This window comes from Halichoeres trimaculatus, unplaced genomic scaffold (assembly GCF_033239565.1).
Source record: "Halichoeres trimaculatus isolate MK-OKI-2021-1 unplaced genomic scaffold, fHalTri1.1 fHalTri1_scaffold_16, whole genome shotgun sequence".
NCBI lineage: Eukaryota > Metazoa > Chordata > Actinopteri > Labriformes > Labridae > Halichoeres > Halichoeres trimaculatus.
Window position 1 is genome coordinate 28,155,069 of NW_027437194.1, and position 24,821 is coordinate 28,179,889.

A 24,821-nucleotide genomic window follows, 5' to 3' on the forward strand; every position below is an offset into this window, starting at 1 on the left:
AACCTTATACAGTTTCAAACACTTCACAGACTGTATTACCCTGGTGTTTCTCCTCTCTGTAATAGGTGTCAATCTTCAATAGGCCGTTCAGCACACTCATTCTGGTCATGTAGTAAGTTGTCACTGTATTGGAAAAACATCTTTAGTTTTCTCTCGAAAGCTTTTGGGAAATGTTGGAAAAAAAGTAAAAAAAGCTGTTTTTTTTTTCAATGGTGGCTGGGAGAAACATCCTGCATCTTGAGAAACAGGGGAAGTGTGTTCAATAAGATCTGCGGCAAAGAATAATGTTATGTGTCTTAACTGCACCATCTTGCTGTGAGAATGTGCCATTGTTTTTTTCTTTTTGTTTTTTTAATGATTAATGACTGTTTTCTTTCAGAATAGGAACTTCTTAAGTTAAGATTCCAACATGAAAGTTTGTTTTTTCGTTTTTTCCCTTCTGGGTGGGGGTAGGGGGATAGTCTCCTTTTTTTTAGTTTTGCCACTTTTTGTTTGATTTGTATTTTCTTTGTCTATAAAAAAAAAACAAATATATTTAAAAAAAAAAAAGTTATGGATGGTGGAGAGTGATTTTATAACCTTAACAAGCAAAAATAAAAAGTCCTCCAAACTATTCCTCCCAGTTTGCAGCACATTTCAGTATTGTTGTAGGAGAGTTACTGTACGGCATTTTCAGACAAGCTTTAACAACTTGAGTCGTATGGATTTCCTAAACATCTCGTACCAAACCACTTCACCTCTGCCCATGCATAACTGTATCTTACTTGACGACACTTAGGATTTGTTTTTTCCCCGTTTGGGAATTGTGAACATGGGGACAACAGACAGAAAACCTAACTTTATGAGACCCGGGTTTAATAAACGCAAGCAGCACTGGCAACTGACAACTGTTAATTGCAAACATGAAGTAAAAAAGTCAATAAGAACGACAGAAAAACAAAGAAAATGTCTGTACAAAGTAAGCCCTCCTCTTTCCAGTGTGCTTAAATGCACCCTTTGTTACATCCATTGAAGGCCAGACCTTACAGAGATGATCCCTCCATAAAATCACCTCTGGAGAGCAGGAGACGAGCCCAGCAGTTCATGTCTGCTGCCCACATGGTCCATTTCCTTGGCATGACAGAAAGAGTTATATTTGGGGGAGGGGGGTGCTTCAGTTCGTGTCACTTGTTTTGTCCTCGGTCTGTTTCTCCTGGAGGAGTGTTATGAGCGACTCCCACCCTGCCTGGCACTGTAGAGGGTGGAGATGGTGGAGGCAAAACAGCAGGGTGAAAAAAGAGCAGATAATAGAAGGAGCTGTTGCGACATCAGGACGTTGGAGGCATATTTTTAAAGTAATGTCTTGTAGCCTTGTCTCCAACTACTGCATAACTGTCCTTCATCTATCTTCACAATTTATTATTTTTTACGCAAGACCTCTATGTCTCTCTGTCTCTCTCTACAAGTCTTAACCATAAAGCTGTTAACAAAAATGAAATTTAATAAATTAAAAGATTTTTCAGAGGTTACTGAAGATGTATTCCATGATGAGATTCAGATTCACACTTTTCTTTTCTTTTGTGTTTTGCAGTAAATAGGCAAACAAGTCTATCTGTTTCATAAGCTCCAATTAATTTAAAGCCAACAAGTCACCCATAATGTTTATCATTAAGGTGATACAAAATAAAGGGTGTAAAATGATTGGATATGAAAATAAATGGACTACTCTAAATTTTCTGGCTTTTTTTTTGTTAATAGTAAGTTTCAGTCATTGATGTTTTAAAGTCAATAAAGTGGGTCAAAAGGGGACAGAGAAGCTCAAGCCTTTAAGCATTACACTTTTTTCTACCGTTAAAGGCAGGGTTGGCAGTCCTGAAAAACTAGCATGATTTTGAACGTAGCATCTCGCCAGGACTCCTCCTAGCCCCTCCTCTCCCTCCCCTTCGAGCTCCTCCAAAGCAACGCCCCTGCTCACATGCACGAGCGCCACTGATTCGCGACTTTGATTGTGTATGACTGAAAAAGGACTCAGCACATTATTTTATGTTTTGCACTACGTTGAGTCATGTCTCGTTTAGAGGTAAGGAAACACCAAAACGTTAAAACGTAAAGCTAAAAAAACAAATAAACAAACGTGACTTTTGTTAGTATTCGCAACTGTCATGCTAGCATTATCCACTTTTACCTGTGACACGATATCAGGAGTAAAGCTATAATACAAATGGTACACGTACATTTTCTCCAGGACTTACTCAATATCACAATTTTTATTTAGCTTGTCAGAGCCCCTGTGGTGAGAGTTTAATAGACTCTGATCCAGACTACAGCCCAGAGCCAAGTACCTCATCAGGTCGGAGGGGTTTAGCCGGAGGAGCGGTTACCAGTAATCAGGGTATAGGTAGTTTCTCTGCCTTTCTTCTGCTGAGTGTGCACCTGTACACCCCTAAACTCAGGAACACTCATTGAGTCAGGAGCAGTGCGCGCTGGTGAAATGTACGTGCAGGAGGAGGGCAAAACGGCAGGACAGGATTTGATTGGTTTAACAGTTTGGATCCTTATCGTTGTGATTGGCTGATGTTTTCCTGGGTTTTCTCCTGCTGTAGATAGCGGATATTGTTCACCCTCATTAAGAACACATCATGTATTGCTTGCCAATGGGACATATAGATCATTTTAACCAGTATAACAAAAAGTCTATCTAAATCAAACTTCCAATTATACCTTTAATATACCATTTATTGGCACTCTTTTTTACCTTGGAAATGTAAAATGTAAAAAGAGGAACACTAAAGCAACAAGACAATTTGAACTTCCTGCAGAGATAAAAATTCAACCCTCTCCTGTGTTAATACCCGATAATGAGCAGTCTGCATACCTTCTCATAATGGGTGATGTTTTTGTCTGCCATATCGATGAGGAACTGTTTGAAGTCTTGTCTCTTGTTGCTCTGCCAGCGCTCCCAGTCTGCCTTCAGGTCAGCGTTAAAGCACTCCACTTTGTCCTGGCATTTTTCAACCTCCACAGGTATCTACATGGACACAGGGAAACAGGGAAAACTATAGCTACAGAAGCCTTGTGGGGACATACTACAGGACAGCTTACTGTACTAAAGCTACTGGGTGTGGCATGAATTCAAAAAGTTGGGGTTTAATTACAAAAATTTGACAAAGTGACAAACACTCTCACCATAGGAACCTTCTCTGTGGGGTTAGTATAGCTCATGAGCAAAAGATATCCAACTTCTCGTTTAAAAACAAGAGCTTTATTTTAAAGAGATTAGCAACCCTTTTCCTAAAACCATGCTGAGTGTTTGGATGAGAAGAAGAACAAGACTCACTGGTGTCTTGTCTTCCTGTTTGCGCAATATGGCTGCTTCAAGCCGGCCCTCGTACTCCGCCTGGGTCTGGTCCCTCTTCCTCAAAACATTCTGTGAGAAACCAAAAAACACTTCATTATTTTGCACAGTCACCTCGTCATTAAATAATGCGTTAAGACTTTTTGCATGGAACAAAAGGTAAGAGATATCAAAGAGTGATCTGCTGAGTGGGGGTGGGGGGTGAGGGTGGGTGGGGCACAGGATGTGACAAATGCAGTTTCTCGTATGTCTCTGACCCATTTCACAACACATGCAATTCTAAACAGTAATAGACTGGTGAATGAACTTGTACTTATGTAGCACTTCTTAGTCTTTTCAATCACTGCTATTCACATTCACCCATCAACACACCATTCACATTGAAATATAGTGCAAAAAATATACGAAGGTGGCTTTGAATCTGCTCCAAAGTAAACAGAAGCAAAAGAATTGCTCAAAGATAAGATAAGATAAGTTAAGATAAGTCATACTTTATTAATCCCCGGAGGGAAATTCAAGTTGTTTGGGCAAAAAAAAGGTGACACTTGTCAGTGCTGTGTACAGGGGGGGCCAGAAAGATTTACCCATCGTTTTTCCGCACTATCCAAAAACGCTTGCAGACAAAAATATTGAATACAAACATTGAACACAGTTTCTATACTTTATTCTCTGTCACCAAAAAGATTTACATTTAAATATGGCCACCCTTTGCCTTTATCATATCCTGGAGACGACCTGGCACTGCCTGGCGTGAGCGCAGCACCGTCTCTGCATCAAGTTTTGACCATGACTTCATCAGAGCTGTCTTCAAAGCGGTGACACTGCTGTGAGATACTCTTGAGACCTCCCTCTCCAGGATAGACCAGATCACTAAGTCCATGGGATTGATGTCTGGACTTGACGGAGACCACATGTTCTTGTCCCAGAAACCAGGAAAGTGCTGCTTGCTACAGGCCTGTGTGACATTGGATGTGTGAGCTGCTGCTCCATCCTGTGTGAAGACAAACTGGTTTCCAAACACATTGGTACACCAAGGCAACATTTTTTCTTCAAGCTTTTGAAGGAACACCTGGCTGTTCACTTTCACACCCTCCTGAATGAAGACCAAAGAGACTTTGAGCCATCAGATGCAACAGCAGCCCACACCATGACTCCAGCTGCTTCTGACCACCAAACTGAGTTCTGCAGCCTTCAGGTAGGTGCTAAGCACTATGTGCAGAAACCCTGTCATTCTGGGAATCAACCACTGCCTGAACGGTGAAGATCTTCTCATCAGACCAAACCATGACTTTGTCTGCGGCACTCTGGATCACCTGCAGCATCATTTTCCTCCTGTCAAGCAGTTTTTTCTTAGAAGCGGCTGAAATCAGTTGTCTGTGTTGCATTTTCAGTGCTTTCAGTCTGAGATCCTGCTTGCTGATTCTTCTCAGTGAAGTTCTTGAGATGTTCACTTCCTTTGCTGTTGCCCTCATGCTCCTGCGAGGATTCCTTTGGATTCTCTTCCTCACCGTCTCAACAACCCTTTTGGTCCGAACTGAACGTTTTCTTCCAGGGATTGGCTTGCTGGTGGTATTTCCAGTCTCCTTGTATCGTTTCATGACATTGTAGACAGTCTTACGACAAACATTCACCTTTTTCATGATTTGCATTGTTGTCAGTCCAGCCTCCTTCAAGGCCACAATCTATGGCATCGAAAGGGTAAGCATGTCCACGCTTACCCTTTCGATGCCATACTCGACAATCATTAGGAGTAAACAAATGAACTCAGGTACATCAAAAGCTATGCCTTTTAAGAGAAACTATCCAAAATTTTAAGTTCCTAGGACAAAAGCTAAGCAAACAAAATAGTGATATACGATGGGTAAATCTTTCTGGCCACCCTGTAAGTATTAGTGATACTCAACCTCAGCTCCATGTATTTTCTGCTCTTTTTTTACAGCTTCAGAAAACAGCTGTTGCTTTCCCCTTTGAACACTTGTACTAAATGTAACGGTTTAAAGAGGAATAAGTGTAAGAAAATCAAAGTATTCCTAATTAAAAGAACTACTGAGTTGGAAAATTTAGAATCATAACGTGGATCTATTATTAGTTTTTTTTTTTTAATAGGGGCATGTTGAAGAGAAAGACAAGTTGTCTCTCTGGTAAAGCTCACAAAATAATAAGTCCAGTTTCTTACTTTTGACAGTATTTGTACTTTTGAGAGCTTTGAAGTATTTCCTGAACTTAAGTTGGGGAACTATTCTCCCTCTTGTATTTATCTGCATGAAAGTTACCACACAACGAAAGCAAAAAAGAATAAATAAAAATAAAGGTTTAAGAATTTGATAGTCAAAACTTAGTTAAAACCTGAAATCTCATGTCTTATTTCACTAAATAAAAATAGGCCATGTTATTATTATACTAGCTGCAAAACCATAATCAAAACCAATTCTTTTTTGTTTTTGCTTTGAAGTAATTCCAATTTTCTTTTTTTTAATTCTGATAACTAGATCTACCCATGCTAACTGTAACCACAGTTATTGAATACTGTATTCTAACAAAAGAAACTTGACTGCATGACACACCGCGCACCTTCATGGACTCAATGTAGAGGAGGTATTCTCTGAGGACAGGCAGGGAGTCCTGGCTCATGTTCTCACACTGCTCCTCCAGGGCTCTGCAACATGTTGTCACACAGCTGGCCACACCCTCCAGGGGGCGCTGCAGCTCCTCCTCAGACCCCGCCCAGCTTGAGTACACAGTGCCATACTCACGCAGTTCTGTCAGATACTCTAGAGGTGGAAAGAGCAAAGAAAAACAATGCAGTATGATTTCTCTAATAAAGAACTGTGAGGTTTAGTTTTCACTGTTCTAAGATATAAAATGTCTTACTCTTTCATGTTTGTATGTAACCCACAGCCACTCTGTCTATACGTCAAAGTAGAGAAAATAACACACTCTCGAGAATGGAAGGACTGAAAAAAAAATAATTGTTGAACTGGCACCCCCTCCTCACAAGCAACAGAGATATGCATGTTAAACTGCAGAATCTAAATCTGTAAATGACACACGAGGCAGGATAAAGCCCAGGCTGTGGAGTCAAGCATGCATGGCATTTGCTTGTTTCACACTCTGTGTCAGCTCACAGGCATTCGTTATCTACAGCTCCAAAGCGTCCAACTTATCCAGTGACCAAAACAGGACCTTTAGTTTACACAGCAGATTTCTTTCCAGAACATGTATAATCTGAACAGATGGTGACAGGCAGCTTTTTGCACAGCAGGCAATTGATACACAGGATCATTTGTCCAGCATGAGTTAGGCCTGAGGTTTTTAATTGTGCAGCCAAAATGTTTGTGGGTTTCTCTCAGGCAGTAACATTTTGTCTTAAAATAAAGTCTATGCAGGAGTGTTAAAAGTGTAGTTCCCTGAGCATTCACTCCAGGCTGGCTGCAGAAACAGCAGAAACCACATCCACAACAATTTACAACAGAACATCTTGACACAGGGATGGGAATTGAAAACCGGTTCCTGTTGGGAATCGATAAGAAATGTTTCAATCCATTGATATCGTTAGCCTTTGTGCTTAACGATTCCCTTATCAATTCTTTACATTGTGCCGGAGCAGCCGTGCCCTATCTCGACTAGTCTGCTGCAGCTATCTTAGCTTAGCAGTTAGATAATGTTTCCCAAGAAAACTCTGATTCAGGATTTTCAGCTTGAAGTTTTACTGAAGAACTGACTTCATAAAGAAATGTACATTACTCTCTCTCTCTGGAGATTCATATTCAGAACATTTGAATGTAAAAATCACCTTATTTACCAAAATAACAAAATAGCGCAAGCTTGATGCTAACGTATATGGGAAACTGCATTGATATGCTAGCAGTTAGCATACATCAGTATAACCTCAGCTTCAGAATGGAATTTCAGCTTTCATCTCAGAAACATTTCACATCAACTCTTTGTAAAAAAAAAAAATACTGAGAATTTCAAATGTTAAAAGCTAACAGGCTAATGAAAGGCTAATGGCTGACTTCATAACTACGGAAAGGTTCCAAACAACTTAAACCATTGCTATAACCACTTTGAGACACTAGATGGCCCACTTGAATTATTAATATATTACAACACAGTACATCAACGTCACATTGTGTGCAATTTTTACCTGTTTCTGTTTAATCATGCCCAGAAATATCCAGACTCAGGGACCAATCACATTTTATTCACTTACAGTATAAACTCAATTAAATGTTGTTGATACAGAAAACCTGTAAAGCTGCTTTTTGTACCAAGAAAGTTCACAACAGGAATTGATAAGGGAATCGATAAAGAATCAGATTGATAAGCAGAATCGATAAGGGCATCGGTATTAACAAAATCTTATCAATTCTCATCCCTGTCTTAACATCAAAAAGAAACATCTTTACAGCCTGGTTAGAAAAGGTTTGATTTTGAGTAGAAGAATTTGTCATTATCTAGTATTTTTGAAGTTATTTAACTTATAGTACATGTAGAGGCATGGCTATGTGACTGACAGGCTGGTACCCGGTGGATCATCCTAAAGGCCTTCCCCTTTACCTCATCCTGACTCAGACAAAATTTTCCATAAGAAACAAATGAGTGACAGGACATTAACTCTGTGTAAGTTTTTCTCTGAATCAAACACTCCTGCCCTCAGTGGATGAATACTGAAGACAAGTTCAGAAAACCAGATATCCAGCTAAAGGCTTAACCAGCTGTAAAACCACGAAATTTACCCTTATTAAGTGTGTATGTTAATTAAAGCAGCATTAGTAAACAAAATGCCAAAGGCAATAGAGTCGGATTTCTTGATGTTGAAATGCTGTGAGTTCAGCATTTCGACATAAGCTAACAGGAAGAGAGAAAAAACAGAACACTCCTTTCTGCTCCTGTCTAGAGTTTGTATAGTTAAAATGATGTTTGTGAATCTCATGGCTGTATCAAAATTAAAGTGTTTTCTAGATGATTTAAACAAAATTCATTTTTATTCATTTTATTCCTACCGGTTTATTGTTGACATTCACCACGTAAAGTGCCGGTGTGTAGAGATGAAAACATTTAGTGATTGCTTGCAGTCAGATTCTAGACCGTATTGCTGCCTTGTTCACTCCTCCTGTGGTTGAAGTGACAGTGATCTTAGAGGATAAAAAGCTCCTTTGGTGTAGAGTTAGTATGAACCTCTATTTGTTAAGTTTTCACCACCAAAAGCATTTAGCAAAATAAGTTATTTTTGTCCACAAAAACACTACAAACCACTGCATTTTGGGTGGCTAGTTACTCACACAAAGTGCTTAGACCTCTATTATGTCCATTATGTTATTTGGCAGAAACATGATAGTATGGGATGGTGAGAGTTAAGGGGACCTGCTCCTATGCTGACAAAGATGCTCATTTTCTGATGTAAAACACAATTAAAAATATTTCCAAATATGAAATTAATTCTACCTAATCCTGTCTGTGTACACTTACACTACTGTTCAAAAGTTTGGGATCACTCAGAAATATCCTTGTTTTTGAAAGAAAGCTCTGTTTTTCAATGAAGATAACTTAAAACTAATCAAAAATACACTCTATACGTTGTTTATGTGGCAAGTGACTATTTTAGCAGTAAATGACTGGGTTTTGGTGCATTATCTTTAGAAGTGTATAGAGGCCCATTTCCTGCAACTATCACTTTGGTGTTCTAATGGTACAATGTGTTGGCTAATTGCGTCAGAAGACTAATGGATGGTTAGAAAACCCTAAAACACTTTAGGTGGTTAGAGAAGCTATAAAGCTGACCTTCCTTTGAGCAGGTTGAGTTTCTGGAGCATCACATTTGTGGGGTTGATTTAACACCAAAAATGGCCAGAAAAAGAGAACTTTCATGTGAAACTTGACAGTCCATTCTTATTCTGAGAAATGAAGGCTATTCCATGCCAGAAATTGCCAAGAAACTGAAGATTTCCTACAATGGTGTGTAATTCTCCCTTCAGAGAACAGCAAAAACAGGCTCTAACCAGAGCTGAAAAAGAAGTGGGAGGGCCCACTGCACAACTGAGCAAGAAGATAAGTACCCTAGAGGCTCTAGTTTGAGAAATAGACACCTCACAGGTCCTAAACTGGCAGCTTCATTAAACAGTACCCGCTAAACGCCAGTGTCAACATCTACAGTGAAGAGGCGACTCTAGGATGCTGGCCTTCAGGGCAGAGTGGCGAAGAAAAAGTCATATCTGAGACTGGCCAATAAAAGAAAAAGATTAATATGGGCAAAAGAACACAGACATTGGACAGAGGAAGATTGGAAAAAAGTGTTATGGACGGACGAATCAGAGTTTGAAGAACATTTGTGAGACGCAGAACAACAGAAAAGTTGCTGGAAGAGTGCCTGACGCCATCTATCAAGCAAGGTGGGGGTAACGTGATAGTCTGGGGTTGCTTTGGCGCTGGTAAGGTGGGAGATTTGTTCAAGGTCAAAGGGATTTTGAATAAAGAAGGCCATCACTCCATAATGCTACGCCATGCCATACCCTGTGAACAGCATTTGATTGGAGCCACTTTCATCCTACAACAAGACAATGACCCAAAGCACACCTCCAAATTGTGCAAGAACTATTCAGAGAAGAAGCAGGCAGCTGGTATTCTATTTGTAACGGGGTGGTCAGTGCAGTCACCAGGTCTCAATCCCATTGAGCTACACGCAAGAAGTGCCCACCCCAGCCAATCAAACTTGTGGGAGGAGCTTCTGGAAGTGTGGGGGGAAATTTCTTTTGCTCCAGAATACATATGTATATATATATATATATATATATATATATATATATATGTGTGTGTGTGTTGAACTAAAAGTCATTTTTTTTAATCTTGTCAATGTGTTGACTATATTGTATCTTTCTATACATTCTATATGGTAGTGTACATACAATTGGAAGAAAATATATAAATTCCTCATTCAATACTTAAACTACATGCAATCAATTTAACACTCTAAATTTTTGAGGACCAAGCTTCCTTTATCCTAACAGATATTTAAGGATTAACAGAAACAAATACCCCATGGACAAAAATCAGAAGGACAAAAAGTGTTGGCTGATACCTGACTGCTCTTTGAGGATCCTCTGAGCAATGCGGTCAATTGTTCCCAGTTTCTGGCTGAATGTATCCAGGTAGTCTCCCATGGCGCAAAACTCAGCAGGTCTCGGCCGTAGCTTGTATCCCCCAGCCACATGTTTCACCGACTCACCCACCTTGGTCAGCAGGGCCAGACCCTGACGCTTGTTCAGGTCCTGCAGAAAACACCACGACACATATACCCAGACATGAGGCAACAAGTGTGCTGACATGAAATCAAATACATGGCTGCTAATCTATTCCCCAGTTGTTTATTACATTTAGAGCATACACTCACTGACCACTTTATTAGGTAATTCAACAGCTGGTTTAAGCAAACATTAGCTGACCACATGGCAGCAACTCATGTTATTTAGGCATGTGGACATGGTCAAGGCAATCTGCTGCAGTTCAAACTGAGCATCAGAATGGGGAAGAAAGGTGATTTAAGTGACTTTGAACGTGGCATGGTTGTTGGTGCCAGACGGGCTGGTCTGAGTATTTCAGAAACTGCTGATCTGCTGGGATTTTCATGCACAATTACTGGTCCCAAAAAGAGGAAATATCCAGTGAACAGAAGTCCTCTGGGCCAAAACATCACCTGGTCTGATGAGTCTCTATTGTTGATGCTATATTCAGATGGTAAGGTGTGGAAGAGATTTTCTTCTCACTTTTGGGCACCTTATTCCCACCTGAGCCAGTCCACAGCCTACCCGAGTATTGTTGCTGACCATGTCCATCCCTTTACGTGCACAGTCTACCCATGTTTTAAAGGAGACTTCCAGCAGGACAACGCTCCATGTCACAAAGCTCATATCAACTTAAACTGCATTCTTCAACATGACAATGAGTTCCCTGTACTCCAATAACCTCCAAGTCACGAGATCTCAATCCAATAGAGCAGTAGAGACTGTGAGGGATTCTGGGAGAATCTGAGTGGAGCTTGGTGACAAAAATAATATTTTTTTTTCTTTCAAGAGTCTAATCACTTCTTGACTCTACCTCCAGACATATTTTACAATCCCCCCAAAAAATACACAAGAACAGCAGCTGTTAATCGTCGTTAAACATGGCGTAAAACCTCGATTTTAACCTCTTATAACTAATTAAAACGAAACTTTTCCGAAAAAAGAGGACTTGAATACAAGGCACCGAAATTATATCTTCAAATCACCACAACAATCAGATGTGAGAAACATTTCTACGAGGTGTATTAATTTTTCAAAGTTTGACCACAGCCCATCTGGAATGACTGGGGAGATGGATGTTTTGACCTGTACTGCAGCCAGTCACCAGGGGGAGCAGTTTTTGTGGAGACCCCAAATTTAAGCTGAGCAAGATGACGTCCATTTTTTTACAGTCTATGGTTCCAACTTGCTACTAGAAAGCTTGTACCTCATAAAGTGGCCAATGGGTGCATATCTAACAGTTTATATTGTAATACTTCACTGGAACATTTATTCTGCTCTTTCTTTTGTCTAAGTCCTATTATTTTACTGCAATCTTATTTCCTCACAAGGAAATTTGTGAGTGGTGACAGACCCAGTGAAAACGCATGCAAATGCACACACACTCTTTTACCCCCAAACAAAAGTCTTTGTGTTGCCTGATGCAGCAGATGCTTTTTTAATAACACTCAGCCAACAACAGAGAAAGAAGTTGAGAAATCCCAAACACTTTATCAATAAAGACTTGAACTATTGCCATTCTCAAACTGTTAAACCATTATTCTAACATAAAACCAAATGGCTTTACCAACACTAAAATGACAGTGGTCCCCCATCCTTGTGTTCTCTCACCTTTGCAGACAGGAATGCATTTAGATGTGGGTTAAAGGAAAGGACAGGATGGTCTGCGACTCGCTTCAGGAACTTGTCCAGAGCTTTCATCCTTGTCTCCACAAACTCTTCTGAAAAACGATCAACTACTCCTTTCATGACAAACTTTTCGGGCAGTGGCTGGGGACAAACAGAGACGAACAAAGAGGAAGAGAGAAGCAGAGAAGAGGTGGTATGTTTAGATTATTAGCATGTAAATAAAGACATGTTAGTAGGTTATCTTATTGCTGGTTTGACCTACAGGGATTAGGTGGGTTGGCTGACTGTCCTCCAGCTTGATCCTCAGCCAGTCAAAGTCCTGGTAACGCCGTCGCACATAATACTCCGGCAGATCAAATTCTATCCGTGATGTCTGGGGAAAAACACAAAGACATTTTGCTGTGAGAACTATTATTGAATCAGTCGGTTGAAATCTTTTCCTGACTCTTCATCTAAATTTACATTAAAAAGACACAAAGTGTTTTCTTTGAATAAGTTTGTTGAATTTTATTTGAAATTGCTGTAGTAAAAAAAGCACACAGATGTAGAACTTGTGTGCACATTAGACAGGGATGGATGGGTTAAGGTGGTTTGGCTCAGTGAGGAGTATCATACATCACACTGACCTTGACATATAGCTGGTGAGAACACAGTCCCACTTACACACACTCTATTTGTCAAGACAGCATTGAGAGATGCCCCCCATTCTTGAAATTAACACTGTGTTCATGTTTGTCTGCAGACACACTTTTTACCTAAATAACAATTTGATGAACGACTCCCATGTCCCGACCCAACTTTTGCATTAAAAACAGAGTAAAAACTGGATTTCATGGGGAATCAGCATGACGCTGGCTGCAGAAAGACCAGAAAACTCATACACATCAAGCCAAAAAAACAGATTTTTAATGCTTTAAAAACACATTTACGGCCTGGTTCAAAAAACAGCTTGGGTCTGAAATGCTGATTTCACTATCGGCACACACTCTGGGGGGTATGGTTTAGATGATATTAGGATCGTCTGATTTTTAATCAGAAACACAGCTCAGCTCAAGCGACTGACAGGTGCCCTGTAGCTGTTAGAAAGGAAGCTCACATCCAATATGGCCACATCTACCGGTTGGCTTCATTTCACTGTTTCAGGAACAGATGGGTGACATTGTAGAGACTAAGTCCATATTCTATACAGTCTCTGGCTGTGTCCGAAATCACTCCCTATTCACTATTTAGTGCACTATATAGTGAATACGCCATTTTATTGTGTGCGGAATCTGATTGAGCATGGTCATTCACTATATAGTCCACTCAATGCATCCCAGAATGCATTTTAAAAACAAGTTTATTAGCAATGCTCACTATATGAGCCATATATACCATCATGCATTGCGGTTCAAACAGAAAAAATGGCTGATAACATGATTACTGATTACTGATAACATGAAACAAGATAAAAAACTGTCAGAGAATAACATTTAGCTCCCTGTTTAACTTTCGGACGAACACGTCTCACAACTTCAAGCAGAGAAACAAACAACCCAGATGTTAGCCGCTAAACCGTTCATCGCGGGTGATGCATTCACTGGACCTTGTAATTCTCAGACACAGCATAAGTTGCTGCGTGAATAAATGGTTTATTTACTTAAAATAACGTATAAATAATGATTTATTATATTTGACTGTTGTCAAGAATATGCTTAGTTAGGGATGGGTACCTTTCACTTTTGAAATGATACGGTACCGATGCCTGGTACCTGGTGATCAGTACCGGTACTCAACAGTACCAATTTTCTGTACTTTTTTGAGTTTATGTGGTAAAAAATATCATTTTTTTATTAATAAATTATATATATTTTTTTAATTTAACATGCTAATTCTTCCATATATAACCTTGCAATGCTGTGTTCATGTCCAGCAAGGAAAGTCGTCTACTCTTCCACTCCCTTACAGTCACAAAGTTGCATTCAGGTACCTAAACATGGTACCTTTTGATTTTACATGAATCAGTACCTGGTACCTTTGACAGAATTCGGTCAGTACCTATAAAAGTACCTAATTCGGTACCCATCCCTATGCTTAGTATAATATTAGTGTTAAATGAAATCAATGCCATTTTGCAGTGTTTGAGAAAAATCATAACTGTAAATCTCCAGCCGTCCATTAACGTCTCAAGAATAATTACTTCACTGTCAGCAGCTGGTGAGTGAGTGAGTAGTATCCGAAATGTTGTTTTAATTCAGCTGATTGAGTGGACTTTATATTCCACTGCATCTAATTCACCATATGGTCAGTAGTGAGTAGGGAATAAGTGAATGATTTCAGACACAACCAGAGACTATCACTGACATGTCCGATTGAAAGTCACCAGTTAGCATGGTTACTATTAACTCCAAAACAGCTGTAGCTCTGTAACGGTCAGAATTGGATAGAAGCTGATTCCTTAGTATAGAATTGTTTCTGGAAATTGAACACAGAACAACTGCTTACAGTTTGAATTTGGTGTTTGAGAATGCTAACTTGTCTGAATTAATGGAGCTAAACCTTGCTTCTGTTGCCCAAATGCGTGCACATCTCTCTGAACATGAGGGTTGTGAATCCTGTTTTGATAAGATAGCATCTCTTAAAAACAGAAAAAATGTTTTATTTTTAAGTAAATGCAATATGCCACCATACTTTTAACCTCAGTTTCCAAAGTGGTTAGCCCAAATAAAGCCCACATTATCCAAATAAAAGCAAATAAACAGTGTTACCATGATACCAATAGCAGACCTTGGTTGACACTCTGTAGGTGATGTAGGTCTCCATGGTGGAAACATGCTTCTTTGGGTCATCCACTGTGACAAAGAGGTCACGGGTTTCGGCGAGAGTGTAAGGGTCCAGCACATCTGCTTCCAGGTCTTCATCCAGCTGAAGTCTGCTAAAAAGCGAGGATGCAGAGGCAGGACTAGATGTCTCCACTGGTGTGCCATTGGTCAGCCCAGCCTCCTGCAAGGACAGAAAGTAGTTGACATCAAAGTCACAAGCAGCAGTGGGAAGCCCAAACAAACAGATGTTCTTTGTTGTAATCTAAACAATCAAGTTTTAGTATTTTCATATATTTTTTATTATATCATCAGTATTAAGTTGTTTTCAGACAAATAAAAAAAACAATTATCCAAAGGTTAAATCAAATGTGCCCCCAGACTTGGCTTGTAAACTTCTTCCAATTTTTTGTTATGGTGACAAGTATCAAAGCAATTTCTCCAAGAGCTTCATCCAAACACACAATCAAAAAAGTTATAAAAGGCAAACAACTTAACAAATGTCAAGGCTGTGGAGAGTGCAGCTTAAAACAGAGATGGTTTTTAAATTTGGATATGTTATTTTAAAGAAAAGTGGTTATTAGAAATAAAGCTGTGTATGTACAGGAAAGAATTAAAATGTCAAACAACTGGCGAGAAATGAGTAATTCATATCTATTGACCAAATGTGTTATTATAACAATCTCAGGGGGAAATGAGATTTTCCTGTCCCTGACCTTACTTGTAAACAACACGTGAAGCATACATTGCTTTTTTCTAGGTGAACAGGTTAAGGTGCATGTGGGGCAGCAGAAAAGCTAATGTTCAACTTAAATCACCTTTTTTTCTGCTTAGCTCACATCTTTTGCTCTGTAGTTGCAGGAAGGGATACTCCTGATCCCTGCACTCCTACTGAAACACTTCAGGTGCTTACAGTGAGCACTCACACACAAAAACAAATTGCCTATGCTGATGTTGTGAGCACTATCTTTTGCATTATGGTGCTGACCTGCACCAATAAGCTTTGTTTGGATAATTGCATTGCATCATTTTAACACAGTGAGTGAACAATCAGTCCACCACGACACAGATCCAACAGATGCAGAGAAACAGTACGAATCACATCTGACTGTCATAAAGAGCAAAACAGAGAGTTGTGAAAACTTCAATCAATAGACTCCTTATCCTGTCTAGATGTGAGGTGTTTGCCACCACTGCACTACATAACCATATTGCTGATTCCCAAAATATTAATTTATGTTTGTATTACACTAAATACACCAGTATAAGCGCTTTAATAAAAATATAAATAACGCTAAAATATAACTATTGTTGCTAGCCATGAATTTGCTTTGAATTTGCATGAAGTTGCTAGGCGCCGCCCTGTTGGCTATGGCTGCCTTTTGCAGCAGCTCTCTCTTCTTTGAACTTTCTTGTAATTTTTTTGTCTCTTTTTCATAATCATTGTATTCAGAGTGAATCATTACTTTGTATGGCTAATTTTTTGGTCAGGGACACCAAACTTTATGTGGCTTCAGAGATATTTTTAATACTTTTTCTCTGTGTGTTTGTCTGGAGATCCTACATCTAACCACAGCTGCATTGTTTACATGCAAACTCAGCTGTTAGCAGCCTGTAGCATGTCAATGCTAACTGGTGTTAGGCCTGGTGTCTTCCCACAAGGTGGGGAGAAGGAGGTGAGGATGACGTGCTGGTTCTCAGGTGTGAGCTAAGAAGTGACGACATGGACCTGTCCTTCCATCCATCGTTATTGGGAACGTAAGATCTATCTCCATTAAGATGGAGGAGCTAGCTGTGCTAACCCAGCAACAGAGGGAATACCAGAAGGCAGAGTAGCATCATGCTATTCACAGACATGGATAAAGAGGCTAACATCAGACACCAACGCCACATTGGAAGAGCTTCACCTGCTGTGAGCAGACAGGATCCAGGAGACAGAGACTGAACAGACTGCTGAAGAAGCTCAGTCCTGGACCCTGTGGAGGTGGAGGCTGGCTGACTGGACAATGATGGACAAGCTGTCAGCATCTATTTTCTTATGAACCTTTTTGCACTTTCTTTACAGTTTCTTTCTTTTGTTTTCTTGATTGCTGCTGTGACTTCGATTTTGTTGTACTTGTTACAATGACAATAAAGTTCTATTCTATTCTAGTTTCCAAATTGCCTAAAAAAAGGCAGAAAATAAATCATTACATTATTTTTATTGCCAAATTGAAGTTGTTTATTTTGCTTTCTAGAACAGAACAGGAAAAAAATGTTAAGTCAGTGTATGTGCTTCTTGATTGAGTACTGGATTCTCAGAGAATTTCAGTGTGCTGGCTTACATCTAGGCATCCTTAACTCATAGTGTTGGTTCTCAGAGAACTCACTAAGAAGGAAAAAGGCTGAAATAAAGCGCTTCATCATGCTGCATGGTTTTCTCATTCGACAGGAGCCCTGTATAAAAAGATTGGTCAGCTGATGGCCCAAAACACATTATTCATTTTCAGGGGCACAGTCATGATAAATCATAAAGTTTTGTTTGTTTGTAGTTTTTTGTATTTCAAATGAACTTCACTCTTGTCAGTTGAGGGTTTAATACCCAACAAGGTTATGATCAATAAGTTTATCTCCTGGTATACCAAGAAACGTGTCAAAGAAAGCAGAGGAGAAGAAGAGAAGTTTTTGAGAAACAACACCTCTTGATCCTAGTTCATCAAGTGTGCAAAGACAGAAGTACCCTGAATTAGAATAGAAAAATAAACGTAGCTCTAGTTAAAATTAGTTTTCCAAATGTCTATCTGCAAATTCATTTGGATTTGAGCAAAAGAACCTGCAAAGTTATAGACACTATTGGAATATTGATGTTGCAAAATCAAAGAATAACAGCTCTGTGTCAATAATTAACAACAAAACCAAAGTGGCTGATAAGCACACTACCTTAAAGTAAAACACCTGGCAGGAGAAAAAGCTGTGGTGTGTTTGCTTGGTCCATCAATGTTTGCACAGTACACCATGGCTGATGTTTAAACTGGAGTCTGGAGTGTAAACTGGATCATGAAGCCCCACATGTAAAAACAAGTCTAGATGACACAGTGCATACGCCACTAACATTGTAACTACCTGCACATCTCGTGTTTCTATAGTTATATAAATTCATTTTGTTCAAGTATGTTTGCTTCACCGTTTTCTTTTCTGTGTCAACCTTCAATGCAGTGACATTGTCAGGCCTGTTGCAGGGGGTCTGACGCCTCCCTAAAATATTGTAAAGCCCCCCTAAATAATTTTGCGTGCGCACCTGACAGATAGGGTCGCAAGAATGAGGAGTTCCCGCACATCCAGATCCATCAATGAACTTCTCATTCTTGTTTTGGCAGTAAAACCCCAAACCTGTTGCCTTCTAGCCTGGCTCTGCTCATTACTGGTTTGTTGTTGTAGTCAAGTTGAAAATGATGTTTTTGACACAGTTTGTATCATTTTGAAAGTCACTAGATGATTTTAGGTGGCTTTTGTGCACAACCTCCTTTCCAGCTGGATCCTCTTTATGTTACATTGAAGTGTCAAAGCTTAAGAATCTGGCAAAAATAGAATGGAGTCGGCCCGGAAACGCAACTGGTAGTGATGGAAAGTTCAGCTCTACTGATGGAGCTGATTCTTTTGGCGCCACTCCCAGAAAAAAAAGTCTCTTTCAGCATCCAAACACCTCCTAATTTATTATTATTTGTAGCCTCATATTTTAGCCACACCTGGAAAATATGAATGACTTGTGTATTGATGAACCATTTTTTGTTTTTCTTTTAAAGCTATTTTTGGGGCTTTTTATGCCTTTAATCAGAGAGGATAGGACAGAGAGTGGGAAATGACCTGCAGGAAACAAGCCACAGGTCAGACTCGGACCCGGGCCACTGTGCAGACTGTGGCTGCCAATGGCAGCGTCTGTGACAGGGGTATTTTGGCTTCAAAACCGTACAATGGTAAATGGCAGCGCTGCACTGTCCACTTTGTCTATGAGTAGCACGCAGAGCCAACTGAAAGCAGCATGAGGAGAAAAACATGAAGGATGAAGCTATGAAAGTTTTTCAAGAAACTCAGTCTTCATCACTGCTGGTAGAAACAGTTAGTTAGCCCCAGCCCCCAGCTGCCAGTAGAAAGTCCCATTTAAATAATGAACCAGGAGCTCCCTGTTTGATAAACCTGGGCCTGTATTCACAAAGCCTCCTAAGCAGGGCTTGACATTAACTTTATTGCTCACCAGCCACTGTGGCTAGTGATATCCCTGAGTTACTAGCCACTCAGTATTTTCACTGGCCACAATTTGTTGTTGGATAATTATGTTTGATATGATTAAAGCCGATGATGACATGCTAAAGTTTACTTAAAAAAGATTTACAACCTCTTAAAATGTAAATGACCCCTAAGCACACTCAAAACAAGACTACATCAATGTTAAAATCCACAGGTCCTTAATCAGGTATTCAGCTCTGATAAAGTTGTGTGTAACATTGTGCTCCTTTCATATGAAAATATGCAGTCTGTTAAGACATAGTAATTAAAATAGTAGTTTGTTATTGCTTATAATAAAATGGTAAAGGGGATTAATTGAACTGATAAAAACTCAGCAAGAGACACTGTTTAAATATTTATTAACGATTGTTATCAGAAAATCATTTCTTTTTTCATGAGAATGACAATAAAGGAGAGGTAAATTAAATTTCCTCAGAGCTTTCATCATCAGAGTCATCTTTTTGCTTGTCTCTCTGCTCCATGTTTGAGATAAAATTCAACCCGCCAAAGTGGCCAGTGGGAGCGGCGGTGTTACCAGGCACTGCCGAAATCCACCAGCATTTGGCCGGTTGGCCGGTGTTCATGTCAAGCCCTGCTCCTAAGGCTAAAAGTAACTCTTAGAATTCCTCGAGTTCTTAGATTTTTCTTAGAATTTTCCCTTAGTAAGAAAAAAGTTATTCAGGAAGTGTCTAAGGCCTTAAGAGAGCCCCAAAGTGAAAAAGCTTTGGGAGGAGGGAGGATGACTTTTGAGAAGCCTAAGGTACTGGCGGGCTATGGACTTGCCTAACACGCAAAACATGGTTTCTGCCACCTGAAACAGCTGTTTAGTCCAGTACATGAGCATATAAAGTTCTAGAACCTTCTTGGATTCTTAATATTAAAGAAAGTGATGTCAGCAGCCATGGCCTAAATGGTAGCCTACTGTTTGAGAACCACTTCGCCTGTGTGCTGTAATCTATGCTCTTGCTTAAGATTGAAGCACACTTGTGCACAATGTACATGCAAGGAGGGGGAACGACACATTGATTTGTTGGGCAACGTGCTCCAAAGTTTGCCTCTTCTCTTTCGTGGTGATCCTGGGATCCAATTTCCTTATTAATACCCTTTGATTCTCCTCCATGAGCTGTACCAACAGCAGGCACTGTCTGGTTCTTTTTTATCCATTTCATATTGTCATTCGGTCGTTTTGCCAAATACAGGCCCTGGCTTTCACACCCAGTATGAAAGTCCCCTAAAGAGGGGAAGCATGAGATGAATATAGAAGATCTCTGCACACATGTTACCCTTGTTGTTTTGTGGTCAAAAGTTATATTCCAGCTCTACAAACAACTACGTAGCTGGCTAGTCTCAAAGCATTTTGAAGGGCTTGGTTGTTTACATAAAAATGAAGGGGTTTATAGAGGGAACTTTGAATATGCAAACACCTGACCCAAATATTTTAAAGAGTACCTTAATATTACTTAAATATTTAATTTAAGAGATATTTGGCAAAAAAAAAAAAAATTCAACCTCTTAGTCACAAATGTGTCCCAAATGTAATCTGTGCAACTTCAAAATATTTGTGCTTGCACACTACGTTAGTTCACATCCTGTGCATCTTCTTGGGACTGGTCCTTCCCTGTTCATAAAACCTAGTGACACCCCTGCTTCACGCACGTCTGCAATCATCGATGGGATGTGATGAATGTAAATCCTCATAACGGTGTTACAAGTAATGGCTCTGTTCTTGGTTTTAGGGATTTGTTTTCCATCCAGTACTTGCTATTGCAACCTCAAACCGTTCAGAATCAGCTTTACCCCCAAATAATCCAAACAGTTCCCTTTTGAGACATTTAATTCTGTTTTTGTTGTTTGTGTGTGTGCTTGTTTACTGCACTGAGTTTCCATCATGATGCTTCTGCTTTTGTGGCTTTGAACATCAACACTGGTGCCTACATGCACTGATAGTATGTGGAGATGAGTTTGATCAACCGTCCACCCTCGTCCGCCTGGTGGTTTATAAACTGGCTTTGGTAAGACCCTACCTTTTCCCCTCCGACGGTGACAGAGAGCGGTTCCTCGGCGGCGGACAGTGGATGGAGGATCTCTGCGATGGGCTTCTGCCCCGAACTGGCCAGGCCTCTCGGAGCACCGACACTCATCCTGCGGGAGGCGAGAAGACGTGGCCGGGGATCGGAGGTAGCGGCTCTCCGGTTCGCCGCGGCCAAAAGCGTGAAGAGACAGAAGGTTGATTTTCCTCGGTTCAGGGTCCCCTCAGATGAGTTGGTACACCACTACTGTCAGCTGACTCCAAATGCGCAGCTCCGGAAGTTGAACTACAGAAACCCGGATGTAAACATGTCTGTCACGTGACAGAAAGAGGCCAATGAAATTCCAAAGATCGTCCATCAACAAGTATGTAGACTGTGAAACGCTATTTATGTTCTCATTTCAGTGGTTCTTATCATCAGTATGCATGCTAGACTTTGGAGTGTGAATTTACCCTCCAAGTTGATATCATTAATTACTACATAATTGTTTGGAAGCCGCTCACCAGGTACAAATCATGCTGCTTAATCCTCATCAATCGTACTGGCTTTTTGTTTTCAGAAACAGCCTCAGAGTAAGGCCTCTAGTTCAATTTACGCTCTTTGATCAAGCTGAAAACACTGGGCTCTCGCATCCAGGGGAAGCAGCATCTATCCGTATGTGGTGTGGACTTTATGGAGATATTAAGATTTCAGGCATGCACATGGGTGTGGAACAGATTCGTGAATCTAAAGTAATACAGAGGTCAAATTCCAGTTAGATTTATCATCCGAGGGAACTTTTTTTCACTCAGCAGGCAACAATAGTAATAGTCCCTTCTGTAGTTCTGTCTCACCGACATGGCCAGTAAGCCACAGGGACAAGGTTATTATCATCGTTTGTGCTTTTTGGGAATCTCTAGCTTTATCAGACGCTATCAAACTTCCTGGAAGCACTCTTAGTGTAGGTGTATTTGTAGTAGTCATTCCATGCAGTTGTCCAAAAACAAGAGTGCAACTTTTCATCTCATCTAAAAACTGAAATATAAATTTACAGCCTACAAATTATAATAATTGAAAAGTTAAAAACAAAACATAAACGTCCTGCTAATCATTATTATTATTTAATTTTATTTATCTTTGAAAAGTTAAAAACAAGAGTGCAACTTTTCATCTCATCTAAAAACTGAAATATAAATTTACAGCCTACAAATTATAATAATTGAAAAGTTAAAAACAAAACATAAACGTCCTGCTAATCATTATTATTATTTAATTTTATTTGTCTTTGAGATAAATTACATTAACAACCTATTTACTGTCTTCTTAAATCTTGTCCCATTAGCTAAATGTTAGTACCTAAGCTTCAACCAGACAATTCTCTGTGGATGTTTGAGTGATTTTATCTAAATTTTGTTTTAATATTGTGTCTGTGTTATTCTTGCTTTACAAGAAAAATAGTTAGCTGGTCTCTATTGCTGGGACATGGTTTACAAAAGTTAGGTCTGATTTGCATTTTACATACCTAGGTACTGATGACTCACCAGTGCTGAAAAAATGTATTCCCTTTATCTAAAATGTATCCAATGCGCAGAGACTGTCCTCCACCTTCTCCTCGTTCATCTCGCCCTTCAGCTCTAATGTGAACAGAGTTTCTGCACCACAGGGACCCTTGTAGGGTCCAGGGTGGAGGAGAGCCTTTCTCCAGTTGTATCCAGCTGAAATGAATTAGAGAAATATTTGTTGGCATGATTCATTGACATTTATTTTATTGAAACATGAGCTCAAGAAATTACTACAGCTGTGGTTTTTTGAGCAGAAGACGTTTTCTCAAATTCATGCTTAGCTGAAGCTGGTTTTATTTTGGATGTTCTTCCTGCTGCATGTTATCTGTATCATTTTTCATGAAAATAAGCCCAAATTTAGATCATTGCTCTAGTTCATTATGAACATTTTCACATGCCTTATTGAGTCCATGTATCATGGAAATTCAGTACTGGGTTCTCAGTACCTAAGCCCAGATGTATTTTGAATTGTCAACTTATTCACAGAATCATACACTTTTTTTTTTTTTTTATGTAGCATGTTTCTGTTCATGATATAGTTATGAATATGAGACTGATTCTGATCTTTCTCTTTCAGCATTCGCACACACATTCATCTGGCTTCTGCATCATTCAAAGCCCCTCATTCAGGAACCTTATTCTTCCTGTCCTTCCACGCCTGGAGCCTGAGTCCTGATGTTTTATTACCTTTGTTCTTCACTAAACCCCCTTCTCTGCAATACCTAAGAATAAAAAAAGTGCCTGCTCCACTTCTCTCTTTTAACTCTCTGACTACTGGACAGTTATTTGTCATGTTGTAAACCATCTAGACTTGCAAACTTCAGAAAGCTCTGAAGCACCCAGTGAAGTCTATCAGGGACTAAAATAAAATCCTCAGTTTCACTGGAATTCTTACTCTGTTGCTTATCTCTGCAATGTGCACATGACTTTCCATAAAGCTTACATTTTGACTGTTGTGTTCTTTTGCAAAGACTGTGGTATTTCAATAATAAATAATTATATTTACTGCTGCACGTGTACTGGGTTTTACATTGAGTTTTTTTTTCTTTCGATACAACAAAGAAGCTAAGCGTATAGCCTTGGGTAATTTATTTAAAGTTGTACCTGTTTGTGTTCATTTGAATTTCTATACAAATATTGTCTACTGGCTTTGTGGTTGTAATGCCTGATTCACTTGGCTTTTTGCAAGAACCAAAAACCTTTGATTTGGTACAGCTTTTACTGGCATGGAGAAAATTTAGTTTTAGATTTTTACTAACAAGGATTAAGGAAAAATTTCAGTTACATACACAGATGAAAAGTACTACGGGTTTTGGGAGATTCTGTTATAGGCTGTCTTTTAAATGTACTATCAAAATTGTTCAGTTTAAGTTGTTTCTGAATGCAAATGTTGTGGCAAATGTTATAATTGATTGAATTTGATTATTCAGAAGTAAGATTATCTTATAAATATTTCAATCACATTCTCTGAAAGATAAAAAAAAAAAATGGCTGGATTTACACCTTGTTTAATCCTCACCTACAGCCAGAGTAGAGGAGTGTCTCTGTGTTTGATGCAACATCGATCTCTAGTGGTCAAAACGTATTAATGCACGATTAAATTCTAGGAGAGAGAATAGGATGGAATATTTTTCCATTAATCTCCAGTTAGAGAGAATTCTATTCATTAAACACATATATTTTTCCATTCGACTTGATCAGATTTTATTATACATTGTATTGGGAGAAAACGCTGTTAAAAAAACAATAATAAAAAAGATAAAAGTTAAAAACGAAAACTCATAAAACGGACGTGAACGAAGGGTTACTTTATTTTCCAAACTTGAAGAAAGAAATATGCAGAAATGATTATTCACATTTTGATTTGTACTGTACAAATTACAGTGCTAAGGAATCTGTAATCTGAGGCAGAATCAGATACAGAATCAGAAAGGCCTTTATGGTCC

At 39.4% G+C, this 24,821-nt stretch overlaps 1 protein-coding gene across 1 annotated transcript; it reads right to left on the reverse strand.

Annotated features, from left to right (window-relative positions):
• Positions 1-332: 332 nt before the first annotated feature.
• On the reverse strand, positions 333-21,590 carry snx30 (sorting nexin family member 30). Its single transcript, XM_074690098.1, has 9 exons — positions 21,329-21,590; positions 15,010-15,225; positions 12,506-12,616; positions 12,226-12,384; positions 10,413-10,602; positions 5,906-6,105; positions 3,317-3,406; positions 2,855-3,007; positions 333-1,231 (listed from the first exon to the last, which is right to left on the reverse strand). Exons 1-9 carry the CDS (start codon positions 21,443-21,445, stop codon positions 1,154-1,156), a joined length of 1,314 nt encoding a protein of 437 aa, XP_074546199.1. The 5' UTR covers positions 21,446-21,590; the 3' UTR covers positions 333-1,153.
• Positions 21,591-24,821: the final 3,231 nt, after the last annotated feature.

Bases quoted from the DNA above. Each gene is read 5' to 3' on its own strand.
- snx30 (XM_074690098.1), bottom strand. From the start codon at position 21,445: ATGAGTGTCGGTGCTCCGAGAGGCCTGGCCAGTTCGGGGCAGAAGCCC. The intron at 12,617-15,009 runs GTCTGCTATTGG...GTTTTTCCCCAG, and splicing joins CCTACAGAGTGTCAACCAAG to ACATCACGGATAGAATTTGA. The intron at 12,385-12,505 runs GTAGGTCAAACC...GTTTGTCCCCAG, and splicing joins AGCCAACCCACCTAATCCCT to CCACTGCCCGAAAAGTTTGT.